This window comes from Anguilla anguilla, chromosome 2, assembly GCF_013347855.1.
Source record: "Anguilla anguilla isolate fAngAng1 chromosome 2, fAngAng1.pri, whole genome shotgun sequence".
NCBI classification, from domain to species: domain Eukaryota; kingdom Metazoa; phylum Chordata; class Actinopteri; order Anguilliformes; family Anguillidae; genus Anguilla; species Anguilla anguilla.
Window position 1 is genome coordinate 47,743,138 of NC_049202.1, and position 17,917 is coordinate 47,761,054.

The 17,917-nt window shown below is 39.5% G+C and overlaps 2 protein-coding genes and 1 long non-coding RNA gene across 4 annotated transcripts in view; 1 reads left to right on the forward strand and 2 right to left on the reverse strand.

The window, feature by feature from the left end:
- Positions 1–348: 348 nt before the first annotated feature.
- Positions 349–6,949, reverse strand: mief2 (mitochondrial elongation factor 2). Of its 2 annotated transcripts, none has more exons than XM_035404367.1 (4): positions 6,784–6,949; positions 2,813–2,973; positions 2,488–2,653; positions 349–2,116 (listed from the first exon to the last, which is right to left on the reverse strand). In XM_035404367.1, the coding sequence occupies exons 2-4, from the start codon at positions 2,945–2,947 to the stop codon at positions 1,056–1,058; spliced, it is 1,362 nt and encodes a 453-aa protein (XP_035260258.1). In that variant the 5' UTR covers positions 2,948–2,973; positions 6,784–6,949; the 3' UTR covers positions 349–1,055. The 2 variants fall into 2 exon arrangements, with proteins under 2 accessions (XP_035260258.1, XP_035260257.1); XM_035404366.1 differs by having other exon boundaries at positions 349–2,119.
- A 42-nt stretch (positions 6,950–6,991) lies between these two features.
- LOC118220543 lies at positions 6,992–9,091 on the forward strand. Its single transcript, XR_004763970.1, has 2 exons — positions 6,992–7,305; positions 8,368–9,091. It is a non-coding gene; the product is annotated as an uncharacterized LOC118220543 (long non-coding RNA).
- Positions 9,092–11,353: 2,262 nt separating this feature from the next.
- LOC118220931 (lethal(2) giant larvae protein homolog 1-like) overlaps positions 11,354–17,917 on the reverse strand; it is a 57,399-nt gene continuing 50,835 nt past the window's right edge. The window contains exons 21-23 of the mRNA XM_035405403.1: positions 16,978–17,101; positions 14,777–14,859; positions 11,354–13,587 (exon numbers count right to left, since the gene is read on the reverse strand). Of these exons, the coding sequence (XP_035261294.1) occupies positions 14,781–14,859; positions 16,978–17,101 (203 nt within the window). The 3' untranslated portion in view covers positions 11,354–13,587; positions 14,777–14,780. The remainder of the gene's footprint in view (positions 13,588–14,776; positions 14,860–16,977; positions 17,102–17,917) is intronic.

Sequence of the window (17,917 nt, forward strand, 5' to 3'; positions counted from 1 at the left end):
TTTCTTCTTCTGACTGATATTTACAATAATTAGGGGGAAATGTAGGGAATAAAAATACAGGAAACCAGATGCTTGATGCAGGACTCACTACTGATGGAACCAGTTCAGTGGGGCCACTTGCTGGATGCTCCCACAAAGTTTTCAACCAGGCATACATACAGTAAGCCTAAAGAAAATTAGTAAACCATTGCTATGGCCAGTGTTTATAGTCATTCTCAATTGCGTTCAGTGTAAGTAAGACTATGAGCAGTTAAAATAAGACTTATCAGAAAGATTCAAATGTTCCATCACATTAAATAGCCACTGTATCACATAAGTGTCAATAAAAACAAATGGAAAAATATACAATAACACTACAAAAATAATACTTTATTTTATTTCCTTAAGAGGAAGTTTTGAGAAAAGGAACACATCTTCAAATACACCTTTATTGAATAAGATCATTCAAAAACATGACCAAGGTTGTTTAGCTCCACCATGTCCTGCCATCACAGGATTGAGAGCTTAGACATTCTTGAGCACAGCAACCATATTATACACAGTGTATAAAGTCGTGAGCATACAGACTTAAAATATTCTCTAGTCTTCAAAAAATGTACTATTTACAGAAAATGCAAATAAATTCTACAGAGTTTATGTACATGTACAAAAATATTTTTACTACACTGTTCTTGTTTTTTCTAAATCCACTGTATATGTTACCACTTAAGAGATGCTGGAAATTGCCAACAGCCAGTATCATCCACTTCTACTCTCCCCAAAAAGTAAAACGTAAAACTGACAGAAGTATAAAAATTCAGCTGGAAGCTGAAACTATAAATCCAAATGATTTTCAATGAAAATTGTTTTGCAAATTATGTTTCACAAGTTTATTGTTTAGTTGGAGGCTCTGCTTGTTGGCAACATTCATATATTTCTGAGATTCAGATAATTTCTAACACTTCAAAGTATCTAAGGTATCTGAGTGTCATACTGGTACATTTATCTTGTTATTGCTGCAATTATAATTACATATTTTGAAGTAAATAGTTATTGGAAACCAAAAATGCCAATATTTACATTTGCAACAGTATTTCTGGTTCAGATACAGCACAGTACAGCATAAAACCCATTTCATCAATCTCTTCTTCAGTGAAATCAGATAGCAAATTTATTGTCTGCTTGAAGTAATTGGGAAGACAACCTATTTCCAAATAACCAATCATCTCAGTAATGGCCTGCTGGAATCTATCAGCCAAAGCAGCCTCTGTCCAATCGTATTCCTTCTCACTGAGATGCAAAATGACATTTGCTAGGTGTCCCCCAGAGAGCTTCCTCAATGGGGGGTTATTTTTGCACACTGCCTTGAGGATTTTTAAGCAGAGTTTTCGGATACCATGGTCCTCTTCATCCAATTCTGCAAGCTTGGTGGTTTCAGCAGTATAAAGACTGTGGTACCAAATGTTGTCAAAGTTTCCAGTGAACTCCAGTTGGGCGGTCAAAACGGTGTCATTCAAGTGTATGGTAGGTAAGATGCTAATGAATAGCTGACTGTTTCCATTCTTAATCTCAAGCTTCAGCTCCTGGGACCCCATCACTGGTCTGACCACACATTCAAGCATGTTGCTGAGGATCGGCCAGTTCATCGTCTCCATCACAGACTTGTTCAGGACTTCAACTACTGTTTTGGAAGAGAGGTAACCCCCCACCATGAACCTGTCCCAGAAACTACGGCCACGAGGAAAGTACTCCAGGTTAACCCGGCGGACCATCCAGAACTGTGGTTTACCCAGGATCGTTTCTTCACCTGGGATTAGCTTCCAAAGCATGTCCTCGATTTGCAAAGGCACAAGGAGACAGGCGTGGTCTGCAGCCACAACCTGGAGATCATCCAGCAGTGAGCCACCTAGGTGCATTTCCTCCAGAGGCATGTCAGGGTGCTTGGTGTGGAGGAAGCCTTGGATTTCTGTGCATATATCCAAAGCCTGTTGTTGAGCTCGACTCACTTCCTCTAAAGATAGAGCTACGTGGGACTCGTAGTACTGCTTCAGCCTCTCATGAAGGCTAACACACAGCTGGATCCTCTTCACTTCAACCTGGGGCTTCTCTGCAGTAGTACTGGAAGGCTTGGACAACTCTGCTGAAATACAGTTAAGTTGAATGCCTAAAGCACAATATGCAAACTCGCACATTTACTTCATTTTTGTTTCAGACAAAACTCAGACATAACAGTTTTCCATGTGTCTCTGGATTTCTGCAAAGAACTATATTTCAAGCTTCATGAATAAATTTGTTCACTTGAACCTTGAAAGAGAACATACAGAAGCTGACAAATATTCTAAACTGGGATGCTGGAAAGACATGAAAACCTAAAATGTGGCAAATGTTTTTAGTCACAGGCCTAATTTTAACAAGTATGGTATTCAAATTTCTGGAGACAGAAAAACTCCACACCATTAATCTGCACATGTACTATAAATTCATGTCAAATGCAGAATGCTGAGGTACCTTTCTGAGCTTTGGCAGCAGCAGCGATCTGCTTCATAACCACACCCTCAATGCCTTTCCTCAGCAGTTTTGGGGACGAGCTAACCAGGCTCAGCTCCTCCCAACTGTCTATGGTCTTCTGGTCTGGTTTCTCATCATCTGGGGTTCTGCCAGCACGCTCAATCAACTGCAGCAACACAAAATGTAATCGGGCCATTCTCAGGAAGCTTTAACACCAGAGCATACCATTTTATGAGTTTATGAACTGTGATTCTTCCTTAAAGGCATTCAAATAAATCATCTAATGCATAAACTTCTGTAATTCACAGGATTTATATCTACTTACCCGCTTTACAGCCAGCGTGGCTATTCCCAGAACTGCTGCTCCCCCGATCCCAAGCACCAAGCGGGCATTTGCTAGAAGGAAGTCAATAACAGCAGCAAAGCCTTCTTCACCCCTCCTCTTCCCTTGATAGTACATTGTCCTTATTGCCTTTGAGAGAGGCCCTAAAAACAGCAGACATATTTTAATTAACACATACATGAACATTTACTACATAAGTGCCCCCCAATCTTTACTTTGTCACCATTGCGCTCTGCTACAAATTCAAAAGCACACTGAATTTTTAACACAGATTTCAGAGTGCCTCAGCATATAGCCTAGTACATACAACATAGGTCATTTTTTAAATTGAGGAATCAGCGTCAGTGGCAGCTTTATGACTATTTTCCCCAATAGCAGATTCTTGTAAAAAAAAAAAAAAAAAACACTCATATGATTTGTCACTGTTACTCAAATAGAATAAATTCCTTTCAGTAAAAAAACAAACAAAATTCATGCACAGGATTTTTGTTTCAAGGTAGGCAGCCATAGTTGTTTTCAAGCAAGCAATGTTGCAGCTCAATTCCTCCAACTAAAACGCCACACTCCAATTTAGCCGAAGCCCCTGGCACTGACACTTTGCTGAAATAGATATCCACGAGATCCAGCAATTCAAATGATGCAAGTCAGGGGGTTGACTCAGTACTGTCTTTGATATCTGTCAGTTTGCCTGGGGTTATTTTAGGTGCATGTGTGCAGGTCTGTTTGCCATTTAATTTATTTAGGCGACCTTCTCTCTGAGATTATGTTACCATTCAGGAAGTATGAAGGTTACAGCTTTAAAATATGATGGTCAAAAAAATAAATGGACCCAGATGTTGCAAGTGTGATGTGCATTTTGATTCCCTTGATGCTGTATTACTGTGTGGCTCCTGAAATTAAATATTCTAATAGAAAGAACTGGGATTTTATTGTTTGTGTAAATAATCACTTACTGAGATGCCCATTCTCACAAATTTCCAACCAGGGAAACTAATATCATCAATGAACTGCTATTCTATGCTAGGTTCTTGCAGCACTGAGAATGCAATCTAACACAACTACAGGAAACAACCCAAAATATGCTTTCTTTTATGGGATGAAAGCAGATGTCACCTGCTGGCTAAAAGAAAAGAAGCACCATGAGTTATGCAAATCTAAACTTGAGACCTGCACCTGCATCAAGTTTCACCTATACCGCAGCTATTGCTTGCTTAAAAGGAATAAATGTTCAAACCCACGGGCCATCATTTGGAATTACAACTCCAAAGATGTTTTTCAAGTGTGCAACAACGGTGGCAAAACAGGTTCAACCAATGCCATTAAATTAATATTCTCATTCTCACCACAAACCATTTGAAATCATGACCACGTCTCCTCTGAGGGCCAAATCGCAGGCAACATTTTGCTAGCACTCGCCAACCAGCAAGAAAGACCTGAGACCGCTGTCACTCAAGCTATAAACATTGCACTTGAGGGAATCAACTAGTCCACTAAATTACTTGCAGAAAAACCTGAAGTTGCACATGCTTACTGTGCAAAGCTTGACTGACAAGGTCTACTCAATTCAGGCTGAACCCAGATGATCCAAACAGGATGTTGGAAACTGTTTGGCCAATTTGGTCAAACTTAGCCAAAAAATGACAAAACTGGAAGATTGAGAATGGCACAATACTATGAGGCTAGTTGGACCGACATGCGGCAGGCAAAGCAGAGGTCCAATGCTCCTGAAGTGGATCCCTTTACTTGGTAATGAGCACATTGAAACTGAACATGCATATCAGACTTACAGTCTAAAATTCCAAAAACAGAGACACTCTCAGAATAGGGATTTTCAAGTATTCAAGATATGAGCAGCAAGCCATTTTTGCAAGGAAGTAAGGACAGCTGAGCCTATTCAGGACAACATGAAGGCTCTGATATTTTATGCTAATTACAGCACAGCCACAATGGAGAGAAGAAAGGCTTATGCAACCATCCAGATGGACTTTCAAGTGGCTGGCATACAGTCATTTTCATCAACCCTGCATCTGTCTTCTGAAGGCAAGCAGGCTTTTACTGCCTTATTATCAGTCATATCATCAATTATTCCAAATGCGTTGTGGATACATCAGGAATCATCTGTCAAGGAAAAACTTATCAACTTATCACGTTGAGGTCACCAACTGTAGAAACCTCTCCGCAAACCAAATGGCAGAAGTAGTCTGACTCCAACAATAATGTTTTTTAACCTTTCCTCTGTGCCAACAGTTATGTATAGACGAAAGAGACTGATTTGCCTTGTGCAGCCTGCATAAATACAATTGTGTATCCTGCCACAACACTAGTGTATAGGCAAGTGACTACGGGGTGCAGATGTGTGTTCTACATGTATGGTAGGACCTTAAAACATCTAGATGTGCAATGGTAAGTGTCACAGAGGAATTAAATTACATTACATTACAGGCATTTAGCAGACGCTCTTATCCAGAGCGACTTACACAACTTTTTTACAGGAATGCCAGGCTAAAATGCATGCAGTTTATTGCTCAGTGTGTCTAGTAATAATAACAACACACAATGGTGCAAAATGTGAGTGGTGAAATGGTGGCTATTCGCGTAAATGGCTTATACATGCATGGAGACCGTGTTGACATTAGATTACACTTATTTGGCAGACGCTTTTATCCAAAGTGTTGACGCGTCTCCCCAAACCATTGCACTTCTCTCCTTTATACAAAAAGATCAAAGCAAAACACCAAGTCATCAAATAAAGACACAATCATGGCAAAACAGTATAGATCAATAATCCTGCTTGCACGACCTCTGTAAGCATATTACACCAGGTTAACCTTTGTATCTGGCTCAGTGCTGACCCACAGGTGTCAAGATCTTGTCAGCACCCCACCACAAGACATCAACTTGTTCCCCATGACATCAGTTTTCCAACAATACAAAACATGATTACATTGTATTATGGAGAACCTAAAGTTCACATAATGCTAATTCAAGTCAGATGTTTTGCAACTGAGCACTGTCTCTTCATCACTCCCCTGACTCCCTGTCTGCACACTAAACAGTCTGTTTTCCTTTGAGGGTATGATAAGAACCAGACTTCTGTGAACTGCCCAACAGTAGCCTGTCTTTGTTTGTGACACACAGTCTGTTTCCCAGGGTGATGTAAACCTTACATGTTCGGTGTGCATATTGCTTTGGGCAGTGGTTCTCAAACTCAGTCGTGGGGTATCACAGGGTATTTCGGTTCCAACCACAATTGAAATAATATAATTTTAATAAGCTGTTATATTGTCTTAATGAGGTACTTTTCGTGTTTAGAGGGACTATTTACCCACTTAAGCCACACTGTCTCAGAAATATCTCTGCATGCCATGAAGAGCAAAGGTTCCACGTTCACATTGTGCTTATTGTTCTATATTGTGCTTTGTGTTTATTGTTCTATAATTCTAAAAGCTAAAACTTTTTTTAAACCAGAATTTATAACTGTTAGCAACATAGCAAAATGTGAACAAGGGAATTTTATAACAACTATGACAATTGAATGTGTGGTGTACAAAGCTATCAAACTGTTAGAAGTGCTTAGCCGTAGCCTAGCTTTTAATGAGCTACCAGTCTTTCTTGTTGGTTGCACCATATGGGTTGCACTGGTATAAAGGCCGCTTCCCACCTTGCCAGGCTTCTAAAGATTCAGGATAGCTAGCTAGGTAGCAAATCAGGTTATGACCTGGCGAGCTCACTGAATCTGAATTATCGAAACGATAGCTCCCGTAGTTGCATCTTCGACGTAATGCAACTACAGTTGCAATGATCAAAACTAAAAGACAGCAAACTACGTGGCTAAGCAGTTGTGCTACATACAACTTGGCAAGCCAGCTGGCAAAGATCAAGCTAACAAAGTAGCAGCTAGATAACCCACCTCCTTCTAGGTGAGCTCGCCAGCTACATGTATGTCAACTTACCTTGCTTGTTTGGATTTCACTGTGTCAAAATCATGATTTCGTCTATCTACCGATTGTTCACCGTCTTGATTAACTCTCGACCTTCTTTTTCTTTTTGTCAGCAGTCTAGCTAGCCAGCTGCGTTAGCACTAATGTTATCTGTGCAAACAGCAAACGGGCTCGTACGTGCTGTTTGTGACATTTCGTTGAACCAATCGCGAAGCTGCTTGTATTCGCATGTATCAAAAATAGACCTACAGCTGTTTGGGGGCTTTTTCAAGACACAGTGGGCATGCAACTTGGATTATGAACTGTATTTCTGCCATTAGCCCCTGTTTTTATTTTATTTTATTTTTTTATTACCGGTTTGACTGACTCGTACATTTAGTGGGCTACTTCGTCGAATAGATAAAAAGCAAAGGAATGCGCTGGTTTCTTTGCTTCACATGCTCAGCAAACTGGCTATATCTTCCGTAATTGCGTTCATGATCATTGACAATGTATAAAATCTGACATGCATCATACTTCTAATAAACAAAACAGGTTGGTAAAACACTGTGGATGCTACGGTCAATTATTTTAGAGCCTGTAACCCCTAAATATAGGCTACTTAAAATTACATTGTATGTCATCAGGATGTGTGTTCGTGTAGGCCCAATGATACTTGTAAAATGCATGTTTTTATTCTTGGACATCAGGTGTTCAAGACGAAATGTATTTCATATTCACTATATTCACATTTTTGCCTCACGTATAACTTATTGCAGTGTACTAGCATTATTATTGTGGTTGTTATATCCACACCGATTGCAAATGAATCCCTGGAACAGTCCAGAGACCTGTTAGCCACAAAGAAGAAACTGAGGTAGAGAAAGGGTTTTGCTTAGGATTGCCTGGCCAAACCGGTGCTGTATGTCATGATGGACGTTGTCCGATAATAGAACAAATCTAATGAGGTAAGGGACAGTGCGGTTCAAAAGTATCATGTTGGTTATGTAATGTCTGCTAAGAGATAAAGATTTACAGCAGAGTAACACACCCTGTCATTACAGCAATCAAGTTAGTCTATAATGCAGAAAGATTTAAAAATGTAAATGTGTGTAAGTCACCCGTGTCAGGTCTTTAAATGCCTGATTAATGTGTTCTGGTGCCTCATCAAACGGTGCAATTTGTGACAAGGTAAAGACAAAATAAATTAAATGTCAACATTTAGCAGGCCCAGCCTGTAGGACTGGTTTTTGGCATGTGTCAGAATGGAAGTGTTCAATGTAAGTCACTTACTTCCTGAACAGTTCACACATCTGGTTTCTGGGTCTAAATGTGTTATTGATTGAAAATGTGAAAAACCTGCAGACACTGGCCCTTCATGAGTGTGAGATCCCTTGTTTAGAAGAAAAGGCCTGGTCTGTCTTCTTGGCTGCTTCTGATAAAAACAATTTAAACAATCTTTACTTTGTGTATGGCAAGATCAATTTCAGACTGGAGCCTGTCTCCCTGAAGGCTGTACTTCCATTAATTCTCTCACGTAATTTGTATGCTTGTGCCAAAGACGTTGTGAAAATAAGATGTGCACACAGCACATTGCTTTCTTTCCTTTCTTTTCAGTACAAGGAAATGAGGAGGTGGAGGATGAGCAGCAGCAGGAGGAGGAGGATTGCTAACATGCCCTCACACTCACCTTCAACAAGCAGAATAAACTGTAGACTCTCTTCCTAGGCAAACGTGAAGTTAGCATGCCTCTGGCATATCATTTTCTGTCTGGGGTGTGAATGAGTGCTGTCACTTCAATCCACTGGACTTAGGTATTCCTTATAGTCAGCAGAACTGGTGTAGTGTCTCGATGGACTACTGCCATCACAATGCAATGCACTATATGTTCAGCAGAGGGAGATGTAGTACAATTATGTGTCCATTATTACAGTGCAAGTATATTTAAATTGGAAGTTCCAAATGTAGCTGTATGAAAAAGCAGGATTCTCCCTTATACTTCTATAGCTAAAAATGTACAGAATTAGAGTCACGTCCAGCCTCTTAGTTGTCATTTGCATTATGTTTCATGCATCCAACACTATGTTTTCCAAATTAAAATTATGTTGCTTGCAAAAAATGTAAGTGTAGTAGTTTGATCTGGGTCAATTACATGTGTATTTAAACATTTTTACTTGAAATTGCTACTCACTGTGTATTTGAAAAATTTAAAATAAAATAAATACTTCTGTTTGTAAAACTTAAAATATTATTTGGAAAAGATAAATTACATTGTATTTGAGTATTTGCAACACATTCCAATACTTTTTCAAATAAAATTCATTTAAAATTTCCAAAACTATTTTCAAAGTGCAAAAATGTAGTATGATTACTGAAGTAATGAAACTCATAAACCTGAAGCCTCTTCTCCTGAAGCTTATTTTAAATAAAACAATATATTCTTTAAAAAAGGTTTTAAGGTTTGTGTTTTGTATCTTTGTATTTCTGCTAATATTTCAAGGAACCGCCTAAGAACTTTGGTGAAAAATAATAATTTTTATACATCTTGAATCTGGTAATATGGTTAAGAAACAAGGTGAATTGTTGGCCAGATATGAAGTGAAATAGAGTTTTTCAGCACTAAGTAGATTAATTTGTTTTAAAGTTTTTTTTCTTTTTTAATAAGAACTTATAAAAAACATTTTTCTATATTTACAAATGATTAAGTGTATGGAATATTTTAAATGCTTTCTAACATCACTGACATCTTAAAAAAGCATTTCTGTATTTTAAAACAATTTGCAATCAATAATTGGCAAACACAATATTTAAAAGTATTTAAAATACATGTATTATGTATTCGACCCAGGTCCTGTCTAGAGTTCGTTCAACCCTGTACCTTGTAGAAATATTTATGCACATGATTGAAATATCAGCCTTATTTTGTAACATTGCATGTGAATACGTAATCCTGTTTATGTTGTCTCTTCCAGAACCATTGCCAAAGATCACAGCAACCTAATCTCAGAAAACACATGTTAAAAGTAAAGTCACCTGTTGTTATGCAATTAAATTAAAAAAATTCTGGAGGGTTCCACTGGTCTTCACATATATAAAAACATGACAAAAGCAGAAATAATAAAGAAAAGGTTATTCCTACAATTCATCATCCATAAATTAATTGGCAAACTTGCATCCACAGCAAGAAATTAATGCAGCCAGCTCCAATCCATTGTTCAAAATACTACTAAGTCATCAGGAGTTTTTTTTTTTTTTTAATTATTCATTTTCGGATAGTTTTGGATTCTTATACTTTTGTATGCAGATGTGTGATTCTTTCCCTGCATAGCTCCATGCAGAAGATTAATTCACTGGTATGCAATTTTTGAAGTAAACCACAAGAATGTGGCCAGCTGGTTCTTATTTCCTGCCTTTATCTGGTGAAGAGCAGGCGCATGCAACACCCTCTCTGTCTGCACCCTCCTCCCAAGGATGGATGCTGACATCATTAAAGGGAGGGGCCAATTTCATGCGAGATGATAATCCCCAGGACAGGCCTGTCTGGTGGTCAGAGCTGACTAAATAAATGTTCAATCTGTAGCTTTGGTTTAGCTACACCAATCTGTAGCTTTGATTTAGCTGCACACCAATCTGTTGCTTTGTTTAGCTATACACCAATATGTATCTTTATTTAGCTATACATCAATCTGTAGCTTTGTTTAAAGCAGCCACAAAAAATTTTGTTTTTGCATTTTTAAAATCTGGTATCTGTTGGACAGACTCAGATGTGTTAATGTTGGTAGGCGGTCTGTTCAGCAAGGTGGCTGAAAGCTTGTCAGTCGAGACCAAATAAAAGAACTGTGGGTATGTGTGAAATTACTGTCATTTATGCTAAAATTGCATTCATGTCAGTACTGCTCCAATAGATGAACTTATCTTCCCAATTTAAAAAATACACATATTATTGGTTTCAGAATCTTCCTTTGCAATGTTGCACATGGGTATTCTAAAATATACCTGAGAGGTGAAAACAATGCGGTAGCTACTCAACTCCTGTACTTACTCATCTTGTATTTGAACAGAATTTCATATCATTGCTCCTGATGATTTCCATTAAATTATATTTTGTTGTTGACCTCTTGGAGTTGTTTCAATAAGGCCAAATGCTCAAATATCACCATTCATATTTTTCTAATACGAACAGGAAAATGTGCTCATTACATCAACAATTAAATTCAAAGTTTTCTGAACAGTAATTTTCAAAACTAGTAATACAATAACAGACTGCTTTGCACAACTGATGCTCCTACATTATCATTACAGATTATACCATATCCTAGGTTAAAGAGGGTGATTAGGCCCCTTCTTCTATAAAAAATTCTACTTATAATAATTGGTCATATTCATGCAGCATTCAAAATGCAGTTTTCCCACTAGGAAATATATCCAGTATTAGTTTTCGAACGAATGTACCTTTCATCTCACCTTTATTTCCACATTAAACCACTGGAACTGAGCCATAGTCTGAAAATCATTATGAGAAGTCTACAGTCAGATGTTCTAATTTCCCCGTTTAGTGCTTCCTACAAGAAAAAGATTAGTGTTGCACAAAAGGACAGCTGAACACTAGGCAGTAAATGCTTTATTTAACATCAAATCAAATGCTGAATTTTCAATTACTTACAATGCTAAACCATCAAGTAAGAGGTACATTCTACATGAGAAGAAAGAAAACAAATTAAATGTAAACTAGTCTTAAAAGTTTCACAGGATAGGTGCCAACAATACAATATTTTAAGTCTTCATGTCTTCCTTTGATGGAAAACATACACACAACACATATATAAAATAAAATGACAAAAGAATTTGGGGTCCCTTTCAGAATACAAAGTGGTTCTAAAGACAAGAAACCAAGGTGGCCATTTGTATTTACACTAACTGTGTTCAAACAAAGGCCAATAGAGAAGTGGAGTTTCCAGCGAGATGGTTATCCATTGCATTTTACATGTTTTTTTTAAATGTGTAATTCCTGATGTTATGCAAACAGAACTGCCATGTTTCAATGAATAGAAGTTTTGCTTTTATGAAATACATTTACTGACATTATTTGTGTATTATGATCACACAATTGGCACCCAAAAAATTAACCAGGACTTCAACTGATGAAAATATCTTGAGATGTTAAGGGCAAAATCTGGTCCATTATTTTCTTCAGTTCAAGCATCTGCCTTCGTAAGATCTTTTGACTTTAAAAGAGAAAAATGTCTTCAATTCATGAGGAAAAACACTTTTGGGAAAGCTGAACGTTCAGTCCAAATATAAACAAACCCTTAGTTCCCAAAGAGCCCCACTCTCATAATCAGCACCCTGGACTGTAGGTTCCAAGCCCATGAATCAGATTCACAATATAACCACCCAGCAAAACACAGTAAGAAATCATTAGTGCTCTACCCACCAGTGCCTATAAAACATCCTTTCAATACAAAAATCATACATAATTAGTTTCTACATATTGTGTTAATACTGTGAACAGAATAAAAAAAGATATTACACATACATTATCAAAAAAGATTACTGTCCATTAAAGTGACCGTACCTGGCCTAGGTAACCGAGGAAACACTGTAGAGTCACCTGCTCACTTTTAAAAACAAAGATAAAAAGGTTCATTCTCTTCCAAAATAACTTTTGGTCAAACACCATGCTCTACGCTGCTGTGCTCACAGTCCTTAAGCAAAACCATTTTACCAGAGAACTCATGTCAAAGAAACCTGTTTGCGGATATTAAATGTGACTTGGCAGAAAAGAAGGGGCAAAAGCGAAAGTAAATCAGAAAGAAGGAAAGTAATGTACAGAAAAACAATCTTGGCAGCTGAGGAATATCCATCATATGTAACCAATCTACAAACATCATGAAGAGGGCTGCCGGCACACCAGGACAGCTGTTAAGAATCTGTCATAAAACTCAGCCACTTGATCAAACCCACAGGGTCCAAAGGGATCACTTCAGTGGCCTGGAGCTTCACAAACCATCACAACATGAAAGAAAAGGAAATAATTTAGGGAAAATCGAACTCCAGTCCATTGTCTAATCATACTGTATCACTTCTGCTGATTACATAATGGAGTGCCAGCTAGTGAGACTGGGAGCACTCTGCTACTGACAGACCGAACCCACACAGAGCCATTACTGAACAGAGCACTTCGGAAAAGGCATCAAAGGACCCAAGAAAGGAATATGGGAAAAAAAAGATGGATTCTATATATTCTATATATATAAAAAGAATTCAACCTGTAATCATCGGTGACAAGGAAAGAACATTGACAATTTTGCTGAACTTTGGATTGGAGCACGATATCCAATTTCACTAGATGTTGCCCCTTGTTGGTTCAGATTCAGCTGCAATGTGACAGGTGGTTTTGGTGAAAGGGAAAGAACATCCTCATCGCTTGGCACACAGCAGCACACTGGAACTTCGCCCTTCCATAAGCTAGCTCTGAAAGAGGATCCAGGTTCCAATCAGATAAGCAGAATGTGAAGGCCTAAACCCTCAGATGGCGGCACATCCCCCCCCCCCCCCCCCCCGGCCCCAGAGGCATTCCTTCTTAAACATGGATGGGTGGAGGGGGTACAGCAGACATCCAGAAATAAGAGATGAGAGAAAAAAACCTGCATTTTCTGTCGTTTGGCACAGAGGAAGAGTTCATGTCCTCACATCGCTAGTCAAAATCCTATGGAGAGCAGTTTCTGGTCCAGCTTCGTTATTGATATTAGTTTTATTTAGCCGAGTTCCATTAGTCATAACCAAACTGTTCCCAATGCAGTCTGGGCCCACATGTTACTGTAGGCCAGTGAATCCCTGAAAAAATGACAATATCTATTAGTTTCAGCTTTATTTAATACAATCTTATATGCAATTTTAGAACTAGTCTAGAACTACTACCCACTATTCCAACTTAAGTCATCTACTGTATGCAGGCCTCCCTTGTAATAACACAAAAGGCCACAATGAGGCACTACAAAACATATTTTGGGCTGTCTTTGAAAAATCATGAGGAAAACCAGGGGAACAAGGAAGGAAAGGGTTATCTGGAGAGCTATAATTACAGGGGGAAGCAGAATCATTTCCATCCACAGATAAAGGTGCCACTTTCATGTTATGGAAAAAATATATGCATCACAAATAACAGATATGACCTGAACATCACAGCTATATCAAAGCTGACCCACAGAATGTGCAAAGCAGGAAGACGAGGGATAGAAAAACAAGAAAACGAAGGAGGGACAAAGGGGGGAAGAGGAAGACAGGAAGAGCAGAAGAATACATGTCCCCCCCTGTGTCTTCATGTGAGGTCTGGAATGCACAGCCCTGCAGATTCTGTTTGGAGTAAATCCATGGGTTGGCTCTAGTCTGTTTGTGACTTATTTTCCTTCCATTTCGCTCTAGTTTTGTTTAAATTGTATTAAAAAATGCAGCAATAAACAAATTAACCAGCTCTTTTTTGGCCTCTGTGATGCACAAAACAAAACAAGCTGGGATGTCTTTCACAAGTTGGCTTTTAAAAGATGGCCCTGCAAAAAGGTGCCATTGTCAGCTCTGTGCCTGCGTGAGGTTAGCATAAGCCCTGAACAGAAGTGCCAGTGTCTCTGGCCCATTGTGGACTCGGTGTTCAAATCCCTGTGTCGTCTGCCAAGAGCTGCTCTTCAAGTGCCTCATTCATTAAAAATCTCCACTCCATTGGGCATCTTCCTGTGCTACATGGATTCCCAACAACAAATAATCAGCCTGTAGTTCACCATTATGCAAGTACTGGCACCTTCCTTCACTTGACAGCCAGGGATCAGTCCATGACCCCCCCATCCCCGGGCTCTCTAAATCATCCCAGCGCCCAGCTCATTCCTCCTTCCCTTTTATTCTCCTTTCATGATTTCAAATCCTCCAACAGCGCTCTTCTGCTTAGCTTCCGGATAGGATTCCAGTAAATGTAGGCAGATGACCTAAGGTGGTGTCACAGGACAAATCAAAAGGATGCTCTCAGCAAACTTACCACTTCAGTTAATGAGAATGCCTGGAGACCGACCATCTTCCTCCGCAATATTCTTCAGATTCTTCTCAGCTTCATCCACAGACCTTTAGAAGAATTCAGCTAAGAGTCAGTCTGCTGTGGCCCTTTACAGCCCCTCATCTCAGCACGTTACCTCATACTGACTCAAGGTCTGTATGTGTCAGCACCAGGAGGGCAAATTACATTGGTCAGCATTATTTTCACAGGCAAATTACGTCATGGCCAAACAAATGACAAATGAGTCTTTGATGCTACCAAATACACATCTACACACTAATACATAGCTACATCCCGGCAATACATAAAATGCTGTTTAAAAAAAAATACGTTTTGGAACTCATTTTAAACTGAATCCCCAATAGTAACTGTAAAGTCTGCCCGGTCGCTGCAGCACTGTCCCAAAACTCATGTGGCCAGCAGCCCTTTCCTTTCATCCTACCAGTCTACCAGCGGAGGATCGCAGTCATGCAGCCACGAGGCTGTGGCCCCTTGCACATTTGGCACAGGCAGACTGCAGAGAAGAGCTGCTAGTGTGAGGTCAGGTGGGGAATGCCACGCTGAAATAAACCTGGGCCACGTTATCTCCAGTTATGCACAGCTCTGTAGGGCTGCCAGACACAGTGAAATGTGCAGGATTCAATTACAGGCCATGGGGAATACCACCAAGGTTTCGTGCTTCAGCTGGCTACACCAGCCGACCAGGTATTTCGATGTGGAAGAAAGTTAAAAACAAGTAGAAAAACAACCATAGTGTTGAAGCGTATTCATTTGTAAAACGCATGGCATGAAATACATATATTTCATGTTCTCTCTATAAAGGCCATTTTAGTGGATTATGACAGCTACAAAACCTGGTGATACCTTCCAATTAAATGGAAGGAAATGAATTGCTGCAAAACAAAAAATGTCCACAAAGACAGTGCTTATACTAAATTTAATGAAGCCTTTGGACTTCATTAACAGTAGTGAGACAAAAGGGGAGACTGCCTCTCTTTCAGAACACCACCACCATGTTGAGTGCCAGTGCAGTCCAAACACAGGCCTGCTCTGCGATGCTAATTGAGATGACCCATTCTTCCCCCTCTTCCAGCTTCGCTGACCTAGATTACTGCATGAACAAAGACTGCAGGCTTTCTTCTGGGGCCCAAGTGAAATGGAAGTTTCCGGGAAGCCTTCTGGGGAATTAAAAAGAATGAAGGGTGGAAAAAAGGGGGCTCGGAACTTGAGTCCGTCCCCGTTGGGATCAGGAGAGTGGTCTATTCTCCAAATTTACACTGTCTGACAGTAGCAGTGCGGACAGGAGTAGTGCAGCCTTAATGTATACTACCCACTCTTATGTCAGAGCCAGGGTGGTGCCAGCTCATTTAAACAACATTGTCCATCTGCTGGAATACAGCCACTCTCCTAAGATATTCACAGCTATTAGTAAGATGTATTTGTTTTTCTTCTACATAACATGAGGAAATTTCACATTAGGACTCTTGTCCCAAATACTTTTTTCATCATGACATAAAACCTTCCGACATTAGTAACCAAATAAATAAATAAATAACATTTTAAGTATAAAAGTAGGGGTTATTAGACGTTAGAGACCACAAAAAAAACAGGGTTATTTATTGATAATACCCATTTCTTGATACATATTGCTATTGTTTCCAAATCCCTCCATTTTCCTCTGTTGTCCCTGGGTGTGGACTCTCGTCTCCTCTCTCCCTCCTGCTCTCCCGCTCTCTCTCGCTCTCTCTCGCTCTACTCTAGCAGCAGGATTTATATCTGCTGTGGAGGCCAATGTGAGGGGGAGTCAGTAAAGTCTACAGCAAGAAATATGACTGGAAACTGGGGCTCTAACAAACTACTCTTTGTAATGGGGTACTGCATAAACAACAGACATCTCCTGTTCAATAACAGAACATCTTAACAGTTAATACTCCCCCGCAACAGAAATGAACATTGATGATAGTTTACTTAATGATTTGTGTATTTATGTACATGCTTTTGACATAAAGGCTTCAGTGGGGAAAAATCAGTCAATTCACCTCACACAAAAAGTGACAGATTAGAAGTACACCTGCCCATTGTGCCAGCAAGTATAAGGATTAATTAACATAGAAGTGAGAGGAAAAAATAACCACCCAGAGAAGCAAGAATTTCCAGGTGTTCACCTCAGGTTATAGGAGACTTACGTTAAATAGTCTTTGACGTCTTCGACGGTGATGTCACCGGTGGTGTCCAGCGTGATGTCAGCACTGCTGTTGGGAGAGTCCAGGGCAGGGGAGGACAGAGCAGCTTGGATCTCTTCTAAAACCCCTGTGGAGAAGAGACACCGTGAGCAGGATAGGACAGTCTCTCTGCATAAAAACACACCAAATACTAAGGGATAGGAACTACCAGCTAGACCCAGTGAAGTGTAACAATTGTACATAATACTCAAGCCATTTTCCAGATTATCATCAGTGTTATATAAATATATGAATTATATATTTTACAATAAATTGAATTGATAAATATCAATGCAATGCATCAGCTGGAAGGCTTTAGGGAAAACATCTGAAGTGAATATGAATAAAATTAAACCATTTTCTCCTTTACCTTTTCCCTTCTGTGATCATTGTGTCCAATTATTCCTCAGATATTTTTACCACAATATTACACTTCAGTTGGGCCAGCAGCTCTTAACCCTAGAACAATTTAATATGTGGCTGAACATGGAGCCTTCCATGAGATGTACAAGGGTGAAAGGAGGCAGTCAATTTAATGGTATCACTCAGACTGTACAGAGTGAGCTAATGAGTGTAGCCAGCCTCGGTCACAGACAGGCTCAGCTGTGGACGGGCATTCAATCACAACACCAAGAGTGACAGCAGCATTCTAGTCACGCAGCACCTTTCTGTGACCCAATGGGAGGGGGAAAAGATTTGGGACTTCTCACATTCACCGGCACCTGTTGTACCTTTTAGTTCTATGAGTCATCAAGGTACAGTAGGAGTTTCTCTGTATACAGGGCATATGGAGGTCAAAACAAAGAACAACACTCCTCCCTGTCATTTCAGCACACATTGTTAAGGACACAGGTCACCACAACCTAGTCGATACAGATTCATTTAGGCAAATACAAAGATAAAA